The sequence below is a fragment of the Sceloporus undulatus genome, chromosome 4 (genome assembly GCF_019175285.1).
Source record: "Sceloporus undulatus isolate JIND9_A2432 ecotype Alabama chromosome 4, SceUnd_v1.1, whole genome shotgun sequence".
In the NCBI taxonomy this organism is placed as follows: Eukaryota; Metazoa; Chordata; class Lepidosauria; order Squamata; family Phrynosomatidae; genus Sceloporus; species Sceloporus undulatus.
This window is the reverse complement of record NC_056525.1, coordinates 53333384-53353110: the sequence shown is the minus strand read 5'-3', so window position 1 is coordinate 53353110 and position 19727 is coordinate 53333384. Positions and strand designations below refer to the sequence as shown.

At 42.5% G+C, this 19727-nt stretch overlaps 1 protein-coding gene across 1 annotated transcript in view; it reads right to left on the bottom strand.

Moving 5' to 3' along the window:
- The window catches only part of LAMB3 (laminin subunit beta 3), an 80829-nt gene that overhangs the window by 38537 nt on the left and 22565 nt on the right, over positions 1-19727 (bottom strand). Inside the window, 7 exon segments of the mRNA XM_042465414.1 lie at positions 668-856; positions 2564-2684; positions 5158-5345; positions 6308-6371; positions 7552-7743; positions 12219-12292; positions 12573-12687. Of these exon segments, the coding sequence (XP_042321348.1) occupies positions 668-856; positions 2564-2684; positions 5158-5345; positions 6308-6371; positions 7552-7743; positions 12219-12292; positions 12573-12687 (943 nt within the window).

Genomic DNA, 19727 nt, shown 5'->3' with positions numbered 1-19727 from the left:
TCATTGGTAGGCAAGATTGCAAATTCCTTGGAGAAGGGGCTGGTTTGATACTCAACAGGGTCATATGGAGAGCTTGTCAGGGCCTGCTAGTAAACAGACAGGGTTCCCCAAGCATGCTCTGTTTATAAAGTACAAAACATTGTTGCTGTGCTGGCTCTTCTTTGCACTTGCTGTAGTATACATTCATCTTCCAGCTGCTGGAAACCACCAAGACAGGAAACAAAGGAGATAAGAAGGCACTGACAACAAGGATGCATGCAGTCACAAAATGAGAATTAATAAATAGGTAATGCCATGAAACCCACTGGATGAGCCTGAGCAAGTCACATATTCTCAGTTGCTTTAGGGTGGCCATAAGTTGGAAGTGATTTGAAGGCACACGACAACAACAACAACTGGGAAGACAGCCAGAACCAGGAAACCACATGTCACATTTCTAACGGATACCCCAGATGCTACCAAAGGTTATTCAGGCCTTTTTTTTGGGGGGGGGGGCTATGTTCAGGGCAACTGTACTATTTCATCCTGTAGTCTGGGAATTGCTTGGAGGGGTGAAGGCTTACTGGGCTCCTGGAACAGGTCAGATTACATATCCAAATAAAATAAATAAATAAGATCATGGAGAGGTTTGTTATGGAGGTTAAGAAAAGGCTTAATATCCACTTACGTAGGCAGACTTCTGGGTGGCCAAGGTCATATCTCCGATTATGGAAAAAGTTGGTCTTGCAGTGTTCACAGTGTTGCCCTGCTGTGTTGTGCTGACAGTCTTCACACACACCCCCACTTACATGTCCATTGGCTTCATACACGGCTGGGTCAAAATGACATTTGTTGGAATGCCCATTACAGTTGCACCCTGAAGCAGGGGAAATGGCAATCCATTTTATCACATGAACAACTAGGAAAACAATGGCTTTTAATTTTTCAGATTCACCACTAGATGGTGCTTTGGGATCCTTCATGCATATCAAATTTGTAACAGGGGAGCATGAATTTTGTAGTGGATCCACCTAGCACAAGTGATGTACCAGTCAAACATAATCCCCACTGCAAATGTTTCACCAGATCAGGTACTCTCATCTGCTCCATTTTCTGCAGAACACTCTTATTTATTTCACCCTGGGGTAAAAACTAATACACAGAACAATGTGATTTCCCCCTACCATGCCATATTTGTATAGACAAAAATGTGCTGCATTTCCCTTTGCTTTTATTTTCATCTCTTTCATCATCATCCACCACTTCCAATAGTAAAACAATATTTTCCACAAGCATACACATCTCCATAAATTTTGAGAGCTGGGAAATCCTTTCCACCTAGACACAGATTCTATGCAGACAATGCAGTCTGACATCACAAGGATGCTGCCCCTTTGTAACCAACAAAATCCATAACTGATTTTGGGTAACTGAGAAAGAGACTTTCTATACTTCCACCATACTTCTACCCCATCTTAAATGTTCAAGCAGTTGCCCGTGGGGGGGGGGGGGGGGGGAATGTTTTGATTTTATTTTTTGAGCCTATGTACACAAAATCGTATAACTTGAGGTAGAAAGCATATGGCCAGGCAAATTGGGGATGGTTTAGTCTTCTGCACTACAGCCAGTAGTGTCACTAGTGTCAGCATCATCCAGTGTGGTAACTCATGGTGTCACCTCCCTCCCCACTGACCTCCTCCCATGCCACACCATATAGAATCCTTAGTAATGTTTTTTGTACTAGTCTTACTCATAAATTTTAATTCCCATATATCACTGAATGTAAAACCAATAGCTGACATAAACAATTAACAAAATTAAAATTATACCTTTAAATTACAATGTCATACACACAGCCTAAATGTATTTACATGTACATAGTTTCATGTGGTCAAACTGAAAACTTGGCAAATTGTGATGTTTCTAAAAAAAATAGAATAATTTTTTAAATAAAGATTTTTTAAAAAAAAATAACACTTTAAGTTTTATTTTAAAAAAACCTGGCACCTCTCCTTTCACCTCCCACCAAGCCTTGCCCCACTCACACTATCTCTTCAGTGTTTTAATAGGACATAGGAGAATACCATAGCCCGTTTCTGCCAAAAGGAAGATGTTTGAAAAGCCACGGTGTCACCTCTCCTTAGGATATCATCTGGTGAGGCCCCTGAATATAGATGCTAGAATTCCCCTGCCAAAACGGCCATAGAAAACTGCTTTATATTTTATGGTCAACAACAGTGACTGAGAGCAAGTTTCCAGGGTTTCAGACAGCTTTTCCAGGTTACCAAGAAATGCCAGGAAATGAACCTGAAACCTTCTGCGTGCAATACAGAGATTAAGTCATTAATCTATGCTCAAGCTGAAGAAGGGAACTTTGTCCATGAATACTCAGCATCCCTGTATATAAAAAGCACCCCTATCCATTATATTTCTGTTCTCTGATCCCCTCTCCTTAAACAATAACAATAACATTATATTCAGTAACTTTAACATTTAAAAAGTTAGTTTAGAAATGCCAGCTCAGAAAGACTTTGGAAATTAAATGTAGTCTATTTTTTCTAGGATATTAGTTAGGCAAACGTACTATGGCATTCATGGGGATTGTTGTCTTCAGCAGGTCTCCATGGTTGATCATGGTAAAAAGGTGCACAAAGGTCACAGTTTGGCCCAGCAGTATTGTGCTGGCATACACAGTGTCCCTGAATCTAGAAGGTAAAAAGAGATTATTTTGAGGCTCTCATTATTTAACTCACTATCCTCTAATAGGTTCTACACGCTGTCATTTACTGTATTTTATTTAATTATACTTAGGCATTTTTATCTCACTCCTCAACTGAAAAGAGGGAGGGATAGAAATCCTTTGTTATTTCACTCTTGCATGTGAGGATGAATAATTACACTAGTTTCCACTCTGCTGCAGGAGAAAACAAATAGTCCTCCACCGTATTCTCCCCATATTGAAAGATACTGAAATGCTATAGAGACATTATTCTGAGGAGAAAAACACTTTGGGTTTTGTGCAAGCCCACACATGCACGCACACACACACACACACACACACTAAACAGAAAGTAGGTATTTTGCACAAAATCCACTTGTTTTTCACTATAGAAGAATTTCTCTGCATCATGACAGGATGCTCCAAATACTACAAAAAACTTGTTCAAAATTCTCTATTATTCTTACTGGTGTAATTTTCTATCGGTAAACTGGTTTTTTTGACCTGGGAATGAATAACTATAACTGTTCATTGCATGCCTAGTCTTGAAATTTACATACCAAAGCCTTATATTCAATCTGTCCCTGCAAGTCTTCCAATCTAAAAAAAAAAAAACCTCATGATGCAAGAAGTACAAGGTTCTGCCAGCAGTGAGAGTTGAGGAGGAGCCTTTAGGGAGATTGTCTTTCCAAATGAGCTGGTAGAATGGCCCTGCTGCCCATTTTATCTCCTTTTTTTTTTTTCTGACCTGGCAGAAGAAAAGCTTCATTCTACCTTGTCCAGAGGATTATATTCTTGTTGCTTCCATAGTGAAATTTCTGCAGACTTTGGAAAATCAACTTGTTTTCACTAAACTCTGTTAGTGTTATGCATCCTGAAACTGTAGCTTGCATTGCTTCCCCAAACCTTCAAGACTGTGAAAAATGTATTAAAATTCTTTATGGATTTAGGATGTTGCACTGCAACATTCCTAAGATCTGGACATGGGATGTTTTGTGAGGGGAGGTTGTGAATGACAAATCAGAGTAACTAACATCTGCACATCAAAAACCAATCATGACGATGATTATGAGAAGCCTTGGTGTTCCAGTGGTTAACCAGGAGATTACCAAAATTACTGAATATGTGCAGAACTCCTGAGCATTGTAATTCTTCCCTTTCTTATTTGGTTCATTGCTGTCTCCCTCAGCTCACTTTTAACTTCTAAGCCCAACATTCTCTAGCAACGTGGGGAAACCCTTATCCAATCTAATCAAAGCTTGAGCAGAAGAGGAAAGGAATCCACATTGTTTTTATAGTCAGATATCATGACAGATAGCTTACCTGCTTGTCTGGCCAACATTCCCTATATCCTTTTGCCCAGTACATGGATGTGTTAGAAAGAAGAGGTATAGGAGCAAAAGGAATGTCCTGTATCATTTACACCAAAATATTTAGCCCTATAGATGGTTTTGCATTCCAACTCCCCAAAATCCCAGCCAATGGTGAAGTACTATAGAGGTTGCAGTCCAAAACACCTGGAGGATTACTAACCCTTATTAACACAATTTCCAGGACAATTTCTTCATGGGAGCCATTTTTCATCCAGAGGTACCAAAAGCATAGTTTGCCAATCAGGCACCCCACTGCTTTAGCCTCTTGATCTTGTCAACCCACAATTGCTAAGAAAGCAAAAAGCAAAAAAGGAGCAACCGAATTAGATTATATAAGGAGGTTGCCCAGTTTACTTCTCTGTATATGGCTCTTATTTCCACCTCCTTTCTAGCCTCTGAGTAGTTTCAGTTACAGAGAAATCTGTAGATATATTTTCAGAACATGAGCCTAACTGGACTTAACAAGGCATTGGCCCTTTAGCCTTAAGAGAAGAGATCGGTGTCTGAGCCCATTGAGATGTTTATGAACTGGAATACCCATAATCACTGCCCATTTGAGTATACTAGCCCTGGCTGACAGGAGTTCCAGGCGAAAATGTTGCCTACCTACAGGAATAGAACAAGTGATGGTGAACCTTTTAGAGGTCGCGTGCCCAAAGTGCAACCCAAACCTCACTTATTTATTGCAAAGTGCCATGTTCCTCTGGCTTTCTAGTAACAAACTCTGGCAAACTCTGTGCTGGGGCAATGGCACATTTGCCCACAGAGAGGGCTCTGAGTGCCACCTCTGGTACACTTGCCATAGGTTCACCATCACTGCTTGTTTCACTTTAATGTTATCATGAACTATCTTTTTTTTTAGCTCTTATAGAACAGATGGCAAGATATTATCACCTGTCAATTAGATTCTGCAAACTGAAAAAAAACCTGATTCCACTTTCAAAAGTAGAGTGTGGTTATCTCTGCAAACAAGTAGGAACAAATTTTACTAATGAGAGGTCAAACTGAAGCACTGCCCTACTAGAATCAAATGCTACAGCTGGGAAGTCATTGGACTTAGCAACACTTCTCAGTCCATACACTCACCATAGCGCTGGGTTCTCCAGAAGAAGCATCCAGGATAGCACAACGGTCAGCATGTCCATTACAGAAGCAGCTCCCCTGCACCTGCATCTCAGTCAAGGCATAGAAAGCACTAGGTAATCGGTAGCCCTGGTGTGGAAGGTGGGACAGTTGTGTGAAGTTCACTCTCAAGTTGGTGAATTCTCCAAGATCTAGTTGGGATCAGAGAACAGACATACATACACATCTGAAAGAACTTGTGAGACAACAGCCAAATTCATTAACTGGGAGAACAGGGACCAAATAAGATCCAAAGCTGTGTGGCCTTCTATATGGAATAATTGATATACAAGAAGGAACAGAATGACTACTCCATCACCTCAGAGTACATAAGACAATTTATCATTCACCCCATAAAACAGAACTCTCTTAGGAACATTGGGATCTGCCTTATATAGTACTGGGTCAGATAATTTGTTCACTTATCACAGTATGTGTCCCCTCTAACTTAGCTTCTCTGGGGGTTCAGTAGAGAAAGGAACTTATCGCTCACCTTTTAAAACCAGTTCAAACCTCCCGAGCTGGAGCCGGGAGGCAGGATGAAGGTGGGGATTATCACTCATTAAATCACAGTTGAACTGCCTGCTGCCATCAGCCCAGGTCCAAGGACACACTCCGCCATCACATTTTAGTAGTCAGAAACTTTCCTGCTTCTAAAAAGTGCTGGCGGAGCACAACTGGGACCCATCTTGGACCTGGACTGATGGCAGCATTCAACTGTGATTTAATGAGCAATAATCCCCACCTTCATTCCGCATCCCCGGCTCCAGCCCAGGAGGCTTGAACTGGTTTTAAAAGGTGTGCCATAAGCAAGTCTTTCCCATTATCTACTATCTAATCCTTTTAACTGGAGATGCCAGGGATTCAACCTAGGACCTTCTGCATCAAAATATATGCCCTGCCTAGAAGCTTTGTTCCTTCCTGCATCATAAAAAGAGAATCTGCATCCATTCTCAGGTACAATGGCCAAGACTTAAGTATCTTCAAAAAACCTAGAAGGAATCATCCACTTGGGTATGTAGACATGATTTGCTCTCTGTAATTTCCCAATAAAATTCCTCTGACCCACACTTATAGTGAACTCCATAACCCACAGATGTTAGTATGTACATACTGTTGACATTTTGGCTGTGCGATGTTGTCATTCCAGATGCAAGGCTAATGGGGTTGAACTCAATCTTAGAAGAACAGAAAAGGAAAACATGATTAAAAACAAAGAATAGATATTTCTACCTTGCCTTCATTGAAATGGTCAGTTTCACTTCATAACTGCGGAAATGTCTTTTACACTGTCACTAAAAGGAAGTGACAGTATATTGGTATACTGGCAGGTTGTCTGTCATGATGGCTACCATATCAGTGTTATGGTGTATCTGATCCAGCTTCTGGTCTGAACTGTAAAGGTGTTGCACAATATGCTGGATCTGTTTTGGAGACAGGATAAACATTTTGGATAGCACCTTTAAAGTTCATACTAAAACTAGAAGGAGATTCACTACCACACTAGAATGGTAACAACCAGTGGCGAGGACTTAGATCAGATGAGTCTGCTTCTCTACCTACCATTTTTCAGTTCAGCCATTAAAATCCAACACTAAATTAAATAAATAAAGCTACAACATGAAGTAATAAGATAAAAATCAGAAAATTTTAGAAGAAACTACTCATGAGTATCTGTAAGCCCTAATTTCTCTAAGAAATGGTATGCTCATACCAAGACATGTCATGCTATGTTAATGCATTGACTACAATTTCATCCTAGATATCAAAAAGGCCAAAACCTGACAGAACAGCCATTTGTCTGCAAAGCATTTTCCTGGATGATGATCTCAGGTGACAATTAAAAGGAGCTAAATCTCCATAACATATACCAGGAGCTCAATTAAAAAAGAAGTGTAGTGAAGAAGCCCTGCTGATGGTCACTGTAAAACTAGTTGAGTTTTGACAAAGCAAATGTTTGGATGTATCTCAGTTCTGGGAAAAGATAGGGATACAAATACAGCCCTTACTTTAAGGGTTGACAGTAAGGGCTGTTTGAGAGTGGAACACACTCCCTCGGAGTGCAGTGGAATCTCCTTCCCTGAAGGTCTTTAAACAGAGGCTGGATGGCCATCTGTTGGGTATGCTTTGATTGAGAGTTTCTGCATGGCAGAGGTTGGACTGGATGGCACTTGTGGTCTCTTCCAACTCTACAATTTTATGATGTTATGACTATGATTCTATGAAATCAATATAATAATAATAATAATAATAATAATAATAATAATAATAATGTATCCCCATAATCTTCTTGAGCCCATACACACCGTGTTGATTTTCTTATCTGATGAGTAATAACTCAATAGCATGTGGTTATACCTTTCCTCCATTCTGAGGTGGTCTGTGCTGAGTCTGTATATCCTGGCAATACACATCCTGCCACGTCTGAGGAAGGCCTCTGGTGATCCATGGAAATGATGTGGCACAGTCTGTGGACAAGTATTGATAAACCTTCCAGGTTGTGCCAAAATCAGTAGAACGCTCAATCACCATGCCAACTGGTAGAGGACTCTGGGGGGGGGGAGAGAAGAATAGGGCTAGATCATCTCACCATCCTTACTATGGCAAGATCAGAACCAAGAGAGATCGGCCTGAGGCTTCCTTTGAATGTGAAGCTAAAGAAGGGAGGGGTCTTGCCTTTCACAGCAGTGCCCAATGCAACTGGCAAAGTTCTTCAAAGCTCTTACAGCATCTTACACCCCATCTGAACTAATTTCAGGGTTCAATTGACACAGAAGTTATTTTCCCTGTACACTTCAGTGAGCAAAAGTGCCAGGCCATAAGAAATTAAGATGAGGCATGCTGAATCACTTTAGCCCATTAACCAATCAGTTGCCCATAAGAAGCCCATAAGCAGGACATGTATACTTGCACCCTCATGTCTATGAAAGATCATGCTACCAGCTTCTTTCTTTCAATTAGTCTTAAAGGTGCTACAAGATCCCTTTCCATACTGATTTTCCAGGCTAACACAGCATGTCTTTGAATTCTACCATGGGATGGAATGGTAGCAATGAAAATGGAATCATAGTGCTATAATTGTGTAGCGTGAATGAGCCCCTGGCTGACTAAGGACTCTTTCGCACAAACCCTGTTCTTGCAGCAGTCACACAATTAATAATAAAGTGGTAACATATTGCTTTCCAGGCAACCATTACTGCACTGCTCTCAATTGTGCGACTAGGGCTGCTGCCTTTCCCAAAAATTGTCATTCAGAGGTTTCTAATACTAGAGGTGATAAATAACCATTCTGACTGGTACCTATTGATCATCATAACATATCATGCAATTGTCTCAATTTGGTTGAGACAGTCCTAGTTAAGCCTCTTCGTTCCCTTCTTCAGCTGCTTTTAAAATTTACCAGTTTCTCTCTCTTCTACTCTCCCCCATTGCTTCAGTTGTTTCAGCTTGTTTCAGTTGCTGAAAACTGAGTTCAAAGTACAAAAGCAGTTTGCACTCTATTCGCTCAGCAGGGAAAGAGGAGAGGAGGGGACAGAGTCTTGCCATTTCCAGTAAACAAAGGCAAAAGTAAACTGCTGCAGGTTCTCCTAGTTTATGTATTTTTCTTTATTAATAACCTTTAGCATCTTGACAACACTCTGCTGTTGTTCCTGTTTTTATTTGTGAAATGTTGGAGGGTATGTCCTAACTTCCATAAATTTATCTAATGCTCATTTAAAACAATCCAGTTTGGCAGATGCTTCAACATCTTGTGGCAATGAATTCCATAGTTTATATGTGTGCTGTGCAAAGATGCACTTTGTATCCATCCTGATTCTCCCATCATTCGTGGTCAGTGGCTGTCCTTACATTCAAGTATGCTGTCTCCAGTTTGGTGTTGGAAAGATGGAAATGTGTGGGTTCACTCTGTGCCCTGCAGAGGCTCTAGTTTCAGCATGAGGACTTCCAAACCTTTTTTCTAAAAATAATCCAAACGTTTGGCAACATAATATGTGTTCCTTCTTATCTACCTAACAGTTTTGCCTTTACTAGCACTCTCAGGTCTGCAATATTTTCTCATATTGTTCTGTGCTTTCAAGTTATTTCTGACTTATGGTGATCCTAAGGCAAATCTATCAGGACCGCCTGAGGGGGTTAGGTATCGGGGGCACTGCTTTGCAGTGGTTCCGGTCCTTCCTCTCGGGCAGGTCTCAGAGGGTGCTACTCGGGGACTGTAGCTCCAGTAAGAGGTACCTCACTTGTGGGGTTCCTCAGGGGGCTATTTTGTCCCCGATGTTATTTAACATCTATATGAAGCCTCTGGGTGAGATAATACAGAGTCATGGTGCTGGGTGTTATCAGTAAGCTGATGACACCCAAATCTATTTCTCTGTATCTCGTTCATCGGCCTCGAATTCCGATGGCATCTCTTCTCTCAATGAATGTCTTCAGGCGGTAATGGGCTGGATGAGGAAAAACAGATTGAAACTGAATCCAGACAAGACGGAGGTGCTCATGGTAGCGGCCCCGAAACCAAGAATTGGGTTGCAACCTCCAGTCCTGGATGGGGTCACACTCTCCTCCAGCGACTGTGTTCGCAGTCTGGGGGTGCTCCTTGACTCATCGCTCCTGATGACAAATCAGGTAAATGCGACAGTCAGGAGTGCCTGTTATCAGCTTCGGCTGATACGCCAGCTGCGCCCTTTTCTGGAAGTAAGGGATCTCGAGACGGTTGTGCACGCGCTGGTAACCTCACGCCTTGACTTCTGTAATGCACTCTACATGGGGCTACCCCTGTGCTTGACTCGGAAATTACAGCTGATTCAAAATATGGCAGCCAGGCTTGTCTCAGGAACATCTAGGAGGGACCACATTACTCCGGTTTTGAGGTCCCTCCACTGGCTGCCTATCAGCTTCCGGGCCCAGTACAAGGTGTTGGTTATCACCTTTAAAGCCCTAAATGGCTTGGGTCCAAGCTATCTTAGGGACTGCCTCCTCCCGTACAATCCTCCCCGCGCTCTCCAGTCCTCTGGGAGGAACTTACTACAGCCTTTAAAATCTAGGCTTGCGGCGACCTCCCAGAGGGCGTTCTCTGCTGTCGCCCCCAAACTCTGGAACGACCTGCCAGATGAGATCCGTCAGATAACATCATTAGACAGCTTTAAAAAAGCGGTCAAGACGGATCTCTTCCGGCAGGCCTTTCCAGATTAACCATCCCGGCCCAGGTCCCCTGATTCCCTCATTCCTCCCGTGGCCCCATCTTAGTGATGGTTGAGGATCAACAGAGGGATATCAGGGTTTTTAGTTTTTAATTGTTGTTTTATGCATTGATATTGTGTTTTAATATGTTATACTGTTTAATACTGTCTTAAGGGGGGAGGGATAAAGTGTTTTTAATTGTCATATTTTATATTTTACTGTTGTTAACCGCCCGGATTGGTTTGCCAGAGGGTGGTATACAAATAAATATTATTATTATTATTATTATTATTATTATTATTATTATTATTATTATTATTATTATATTATCACAAGATTTTCTTGGCAAGATTTAATCATAGGGGATTTGCCACTGTCTTCTGCTGAGACTGACAGGCTGTGACTTGCCCAGATTCACCCAGTGGGTTTCCAGGGCAAAGCAGGAATTCAAACTTTGGTTTCCAGGAGTCCTCATGTAATACTTAAACTACTTTATCATGCCATGTCTCTAAATATCTCCTATCTAAGCTCTCTCTCTCTCTCTCTCTCTCTCTCTCTCATATTTCTCTCCTACTTTTTTGTTTTCTTTGGGCCCATACAGACAGACCAAAATAAAGCTGCTTTGGGTCACTTTGGGGGTATGCTGTTTAAATGATACACGCATCTTAAGAAGCCAGAAGCTGCGCCAAAGCTGTGGTCCAGTCCTTAGGACTGGAACATGGCTTTGGTGCATCTTCCAGCCTCTTAGGACGCATGCATCATTTAAAGAGCATATCTCCAAAGTGACCCAAAGCTGCTTTATTTTGGTCTGTGTAACGGTTACCCTTCTTTCCTTATTGCTGCCACCAATTTTGTAATGACTACCCTCTTTTTAAGGGCCGGCAGTAGGGTCTTTTCTTTATATAGTAGCGTGGAGCTGAGATGTATGACTGACAAGCTTTTATGTAAACCAAAATATAAACTTTATTAAACAAAACGGTTGAACAACTTTCCCTTGAACTGAATGATATGATGTCACAGCTAGTTCAGGCACAGGTTACTTAGTTACATTTATATTCATTGACTCGACTCTAGTCACTTCACTTTTCCCAAGTATTTCTCAATTACATAGGGACTTTTCTGTCTCTCTTTAGGCAAGTCCTTCTCTTAACTCAGCCACCAAGGCTAACCATACCCCACAGGATCTCACACTCAAGCCTCTCCCTTTTCTAGAGGTCTGGCAGTGAAACGGTAGGGAGCCCTTTTCTCACTTGGACTCTACCCCTAACCGTCCTTCTTGAGCCCTGGAACCCTCCCTCTCAGGATTCCAGCCCCTAACTAACACATTCCCTCAGGAACTTCTGGACCTCAGTCCCCTCTCCCCAAGATTCTAAACCCTAACTGCCGTTCCAAACTGTTCCAGTTCCAACTGACTCCCCAACTGTCAGTTCGGAATCTTCAAAAATTCCAGCCTACATGCTATTGGCTGGCCCTCATCTGCCTTCTGATTGGTCAGCTGGGCGTGCTCTCCATTACAGTCTGTCTGTAGAGGCTCTTTGTTTGTTTTTAAACTTTAATAGAACACATTGCATCCAAGATAAATAAGCAGAACATCATTCTCACTGATATCAGTCAGATTTAAGTCGTGCCTAACTTGTCATACTGCTTTGAAAGGAACTTCAGTTCAACTAATTTAGGCTGGTTTCAACCCACTGCATTTATTTCAGAAAGAGTCTAGCTGTTCTGCTTTGTTAGGCAGCCTAATACGTGTGCAAATTAAGATTCTCATAGAAGTCTCTATGACTTGCTAAAATCACCTGAATCAAAATTTGTAAACCCGGATACTAACATGATAGTATTACACATACCATAAAGTCTAGCAGGATACTATGCAGCTGAAACTTCTTATCCAGATCTAGTTGGAGAGAGACATGATTCACATCTGTGAGGAGACAGAAAGGACAGTTGTCAGAGCAGCAGGTCATGGAGGTTGAGAAAACAAAAGACTTTTCCTGTCTGTCAGGTCATCCATTTCCTCTTTGCATTTTATCTACTCAAATCCAAACTCTGTTTGCTGGATCCACACAACCCTTGGCCCCTTTCAGCACATCACTCCTATCATAAAATTTCCAAGCCAGACACCATCTTACAGCACGTCCACATCAGGGTGGTTTCAGCTTCTTTTTCCTCCTGAAAGTACCCTAATCACAACAAAGGTTTACCATTCTGGGACTGCCACCATCTCATGGATCCAGCAGAAGAGAGGACATTTTCCACCCGATGACTGTTGAACGCGTGAGGGGTTCTGGAATCACACCGGCAACATTTCAGTTGCCACTGAAAATAAACAAAAAGGAACAATTAGATTAAGCTGCCCAGGAAATGGGATGCACATGCTTTAGAAAATAATAGTTTGTTGAATTGAAATATTCATTACATTTTTTAAAATCCAGTATCAGTTAGATACTCTGCCCATCTTCCTGGGTTATTCAATGGTATAAAGATTAGATTATTGCAGTTTGGAGAAGAAGGTTATCTGTTAGCAAATATATGTTCTAGCTGCCCCTATGCTTCCCCAATGCCAGAAACAGAACACTACAGTATGAGGAATAGACTCAGAAAGAGAGATCAGATGGACTAAAAGATACAGCTTGTAGCCAGGACATAATACATAGTGCATACCAATGTCACATACAGAGTACATATTTGCATATGGGATCTGTGACAAACCAGGCCACTCCATATAAATTCCACTTTTCCACATAAATGAATTAAGAACAAAGAAAGCAGATCTTTGGAAGCAAAAATTGCTCATATCCATTCTGACTTGGATGCCCTGGCTGATACAGGTCTATAGAAATAATCTTGATTTCTGCTTTTTCCGATGTTGTCAAATATATTTCAGTTTCTGCAGCCTGAAAATGTTGCCAAATATATTTCAGTTTCTGCAGCCTGAGGATGTCAAAAGGATCCCTAGGCCCGTTACACACGGGCCTTTAAGTACAGACTCAGTCCGTACTAGGGTTAGGACGGGGCGGTGCTTCCGCACCCCCCTAACACTAGTACGGACTGAGTCCATACAAAATGGCGACGCCTCTTCCACATGGGGGCTGCCATGATGACGTCACGACCGTGCCGCTTCTATATGGGGCGGCGCAGATGTGACATTGTTGCTCCGCGCGAGGGCGCTTAATGCGCCCTTTGCGCGGAGCAGAAAGGAGCTCCATTTCGGAGCTCCTTCCTGGTTTGCGTCGCTGGTTTGCATCGCTTTTTATACCATTGGCCATGATATCCTTCTTTGGACGGGAGCTAGATGTATTGTCTTACAGTGGTTCCAGTCCCTCTTGGGAGAGGTGAACTCAGAAGGTGCTGCTGGAGAAGTCCTGTTTGATTTCATGGCCATTAGTCTGCAGGATCCCCCAAGGTCCAGTTTTGTTCCCTATGCTCTTCAACACATGAAACTGCTAGGACAAGTTGTTGGAAGTTTTGGGGTCAGGTGTCACCTTTACATTGATGACACCCAACTCCATCTCTCCTTTCCATATCATTCCAAGAAAGGTGTCTTGGTTCTAAACTGGTGCCTGCCACCACCAGTAATGGATTGAATGAAGGCAAACACATTGAGACTTAGTCTAAGCAAGGCAGAAATATTCCTGGTCAGTCAATAGTCAGATCAGACTTCATGAGGTTCCACTCTCCTTGAAATCTTAGGTTCGTAACTTGAGTATGCTCTTGGACTCAAGCTATGAGACACAGAGCATACCATTCAAACAAAATACATCAAGTCTGACAAATGGGGAATACATGCACAGCCCTTTCATAGTAGTGTTCTTGCCCTGAGATTTCTCCCTTTCATTCTGAGAACTGGAAAAGTGAGGTCAGTCCCTCATACTCAAACCTATTCCCTGAAGTCTGGCAACCCTATAAAAGATCCCCTGCATACAGTCAAGTAAATGACACTGAAAAACAAATTTCTTCACAGGTTTCTCACAAGGCCAATTTGCATTTATCCAACTTCAGATCCACCAGCGGTATGCCTAAATACAGAGGGGAGAACGGTACATCCTGACTTCTTGTTTTCTGTTTTGAGATTAAATGAGCACCTTCTGCTTACTGAAACTCTTTATTGCAGCACAAACGTTGACCGTAATAATATTTGCCATGGATTCAAAAAGGTTAGTGACAAATACCCAACACCACAGTATTAGTCAGCATTGTCCTGTGTGCTGTTTTATTTGGGCAAACAACATGCCTTTATCTAAATCTCAAAATAGTTTGAGCCTAAGGGCCCTCTCAGCATCCTCTCCCAAAAGCAAGCAACAAAGTAAGCAACCTCAGTAGGTGAAAGGTTACTAGGTGGAAAGTCAAGCAGAGCAAAATTCATCCCTTAGCCTGAGTGAGTAATTCAAGAAGCAAGACCAACTAGGCAATCCCTAAAGGGCTGTGCACACAGAAACAGCTTAAAAAGACTTCATTCCCAACTTGCCAAACAACCACTCAAACAAGATAGGTCAAGCAAAGCCACAATGAGGCAGCAGAGAAGCCCTTATTATACATTTTAGCAAGTCTTCCTTGAGACACGCACGTAGCAAGGTGCGGCAGAAAGAAGAATACTATGGCCCATACCGCCCATCTTTCCCCTGTGCAGCACTGGGGAGAAGCCGCACCGTACAGCACCGATGCACTGCCAAAAAGAAGCCACTCTAAGCAGCTTCTTTTTTGCGGCACCATAAAGGGAAAAGGGCGCTGCCATGATGCCGCTTCCTGGAAGTGACATCCAGCCGCTGTGCGGTGGTGATGTCACCATGGTGGCCGCTGTGTGGACAGGAGGCCGCCATGAAGAAGGAGTCCAGATGGACTAGGGTTCAGAGCATGCAATTGGTGAGTGCTCTGGAACCCTAGAATCGGCACAGGCATGCTGCTCCCTGCCACTATTATATTATTATTACAATAGCATGCATTGTTAGTTATTTAAAAATATGCTTCCAATAATATATTCATCTACTCTCTGTATTAATACATTTTGGTATTATTTATACCCTGTATCAGGACACATACACATACACACCCACACACTGTGCTGAAATTATTTATGAGTAGTTAAATCATTATAAAATACAAAACGGGAAGGAAAACAATGATACTTCAAGAAGTTTAGAGTAGCCCTGGCGGCACAGTGGTTAAATGCCTGTACTGCAGCCACTCACTCACAAACTGCAAGGTTGTGAGTTCAGTACCAGCAAAAGGGCTCAGGCTTGCATCCTTCCAAGGTCGCTAAAATGAGTACCCAGCTTGTTGGGGGCAGTTAGCTTACACTTTGTAAACCACTTAGTGAGTGCTTAAGTGCACTGATAAGCGGTATGGAAATGTACTTGCTATTGCTATTGCTATTGTTAAGAATGCTTCTAAAGAGGGGAGGGCATAGTGTGGCCTGCTTGCAACTCCCTAGGGCTGTTTTTGTGGGCCCAGTGCCCCTAGGTGTCAACAATATTTTTGCATTTTTGTTTTTCAGAGTGCCCCTAGAGGTAATCCAAGGGGTGTGGATCCAATATGCACAACTTTTGGAGGCTCAACGGGCCCCTTCACAGATAAAAAACAAGTTGTCCAATTTTTTTCAAAAACAAATTACCTTAAAATGCTCCAAAATTTCAGTTAGAGGGGATGGGTTGCACTTCCACCACATTTTGCAGCCCCTGGGCCAATTTAGACTCAGGATAGGCCTTTTTTGAAATCCAAAACATATGAAAATGCCTCCTAGCCTTCCACAGTTGCTCACCTCTCTTCTAAAGGCATCAGGAGAATAAACCAAGGGCTTTTTCACAATGGTCTTTCTCTTTGCTTTAAAAAAAGTTGTTTGTTTGTTTTACTATACAGTTGTCCCTCCATTTTCACGGGGATCTGTTCCGCCCCCTCCCCTGCAAAAATGGAAATTCGCAGATATTCAAGCCCCATTGGCTTGAATGGCCGTATGTGCACCATTTTCTACAGTGCTATATAAATAAAGCAATAATAATAATAATAATAATAATAATAATAATTTTAACACACACACCCCCAGATTGCCAGTCCATGAAGGACCGAGACTGCGGACTTGAACTCCGCGAAAATGGAGGATATACTGTACTTGGAACAGTTGCTGGTATTACAATGGTACCTTTTGCATTTCTCCTTTTATTATATGAGCAGTATTGCTAATCCCCTTTTTTGCCTCCTGCTTTGGAGTCCTGCTTTGGGGTCTTCACTCTGGTACTTCAACCAACTACTATTCCTAGAATTCCATATTATGGAGCCATGGCAGTTAAAGCAGTGTCAAACCAGATTATTTCTGCAATGTGAATGCAGCCAGAGACTTCATGAGTTTCATTGGGTTTTCTTAGACAAGCAATAGTCAGAGATGGTTTTGCCATTGCCTTCCTCTGACATATAGCCTACAGCACCTGGTATTCATTGGCAGTATTTTATCCAAATACGGTACTAACCAGGGCTGATCCTGCTTAGTTTCCAAGGTTTTGATGGGATCAGAGGCCTTTAGGGCATTTAGCCCCCTCTTCAACTTCTTACTGCCTAACAAAACTTGCTGCTATATTTTTGCAAGCACAAACAATGAAGTCATAGTTAAAAACTGCAAGACTAAACACAATTATATTCACTACAGGAATATTTCATCTGGCATAATCTTCCCCAAACTCTTTTGAATTTATTATCAGAGCTGCCCCACCCTATGAGCTCAACTATAGACGTACTATGGCTTCCTTATACCAAAACTTGAGTAAATCCACTTGCGAGAGAGAGAATGAGAGTACAAGAGTCAGAACATAGAGCTAGAACATAGTTTATGACCTAGCATCCCTGCTATGTTAAAGAGATGTAAATAGGATTTGGCACTCAACATGGGGATGGATTTAGCAAGACTGGACTTTGCACACTGCTACCATAATCTATGTTCCATATGCAACCATTCCATGAACCAAGTGAAGCTGCCACAGTTCTTTTCAGATGTTACACAAGCAGTAAGTGGAACATGCAAGTGGAGATGCTTCAAGTAACTCTGTCAGTGATATCATACATGCAATAAACAGCCCTTTTACCTAGCAAAAATTGTAAGCTTTGAGAAAGTTTTATCAGATATAGGAAGATGGGGTGGGTTGGGAGGGGCAATTCTGGGGACTGGCATAGACTCTCAAAAAGAAAACAAAATAGTGGGCAGAAGCCACTAGTGGTTTTAAAAACTAGGGTATTTATTCACGTTAAATAGTACAGGGAGTGCAACCTTTTTAAAAATTGAATGGCCTCTCCTGGGGACTTCCAGGTGGCTGGCCACAAAAATAGTTTAGGGGCCAGATGCAGTCCTAGGGGCACACCTTGCCCATCTCTGGTTTACAGGAAGGAAGCTTGCATGACTGAGATTCTATGAGCATTATCACACTAGTGGGCAAACAGGATTTAAATGAGAGTTAAACTACAGAAAACCAAGAAATGTCAGGCATTTCCTAGTGTTCTCTAGTTTAACTCTCATTTAAATCCTGTTTGCCTGCTAGTGTGATAAAGGTCTTAGTCAGTGATGGCAAACCTTTTGGGGGCCACGTGCCCAAAATATTTTTTTTTCCCTCAGCGCTGGGTAGTATCCGGTGCTGGGGGTGGGGCTTCTGCTTTCCAGGGGTAAGACTTCCACCGTCCAGGGGCAGGCTTTAGGGACAGGACTTCTCCCCTCACCCTTTCCCGGGCCTCCAGTTGTCTCTGAGAGACAGCTAGAAGCCAGTAAAGGTCCGGGGGGGCAATGGGCGTGCGCTGGTTGCTCCTCCCCCCTGCCCTTCTCTCTGCCCCCAGTTGTCCCTCCGGAGGCATCTGGAAGCAGAGAAAGGTCCCTGGGGCAGAAGAGAAATAGGCATCTGCTGTTCCTCTTCCTCTTGGACCCTTCCCTGCCCCCAGCTGTCCCTCCGGTGGCAGCTGGGGGCAAGGAAAGGTCCCTGGGTAGGAGCAAATGGTATGCACCGGTCACTCATCTCATGCTGTTCCATTACTGTATTTGTGCAGTGGGTCCCTTCTGCTGCAGTTCTGATTCTCAGGAAGTCACATGGTGTGGGTGGGTGTGATTCTGCTCCTCCACCCTCCACTCTCCTCCTTGCAGTGACTGTGTCTGCCAAAAGCTTCCCAAAGCCAGATGCTATGTGCACCTTCATACAGCTGTCTGCCTGAGGAGGCAGTTGACAGCCATGATCATATGTGTGGGGCTGCTATGTGAATGTGCACACAGCAGCCCTACACTTTGGGAGCAGGGAAAAGGGGTGATCATGGCTGCCAATTGCCTCCCAAACCTGGCTTTTGTGTGCACATTCATACAGTAGCCAGCTTTGGAAGGCACGTGGCAGTGACAATGGCTCATTTATGCCCTTCCTCTTGGAAGGTAGCATTTGGCCATGTGGAAAATAAATCACAGGGGGTAAAGGGTGATAAGAGATGATGCCAAATCAGTATGCTTCCATTCTTCAACTAGTGTAGTTGTGGCAGGACAGCAGGCTGGTGTGATAAAGTCCTGGGACATTTTAAAAGCAGCTGAAAAAGGAATTTTCTATCTTTCTCCCATCCTCAATAAACAGTTTTTTCTGAAAGAATTATAAGAGGATACATACTGAAATAACACTGTCTTTCTCTTATACTGTCTCTTTAAGCTGTATCTCTTCAAAATCTTGATCACTTTTGGTTAGTGCTACTTACTGTGTAAAGGGTCATCTGCAATTCCAGCAGAGTCTTGCACAGGATCAAATGAAGGCCACAGTCTTCTGAAAGAGCAGCTTTGCTAAATGCTCTGCCAGCTGAATTTTGATACAACCATGCTTGGACTGGGAAACACTTGGACTCTGATTATTGCATGAGGCAGCCTACTGCAGTGTTGAAATCTTGCTCTCTCTTTTTTCATTATTTTTGAAAGCTAAAATTAACATTGGAAGCAAACATATGGGCTGTTTGCTGAACTGAGCAAATTGTGTAATGTTGCATTGCCTAAAAGGAAAGTTTGCCCATTATTGAAACAATTATTTGCAAGAAGACGTGTGTGTCTCAAAGTTCTTCAGGCCAGACAGAATCACTGGCCAGCAAAATGAAGCTGTGGCTTTCATTTTGGCTCTGCTCTGGGTCAAGCTGCTTTAGAAGAGCTTTATCAAAGGGCCTGCTTGCCAAACATATTGAATATTGGCCTTTAAGATAAATGAATGTGCAAATCCTGGTGCCTCTCTGGGAATAAGGACAGGTTGAGTTTTAGTGGATAGAGAAAAGTTGCTGATCGTGAAAGTAGGCATTCATGGAGTATTTGTCCCCACAGCACACAAGCCATAGGTCACAGGAATGGAGATCATGTAACTAAAAAAATATATAGAAGG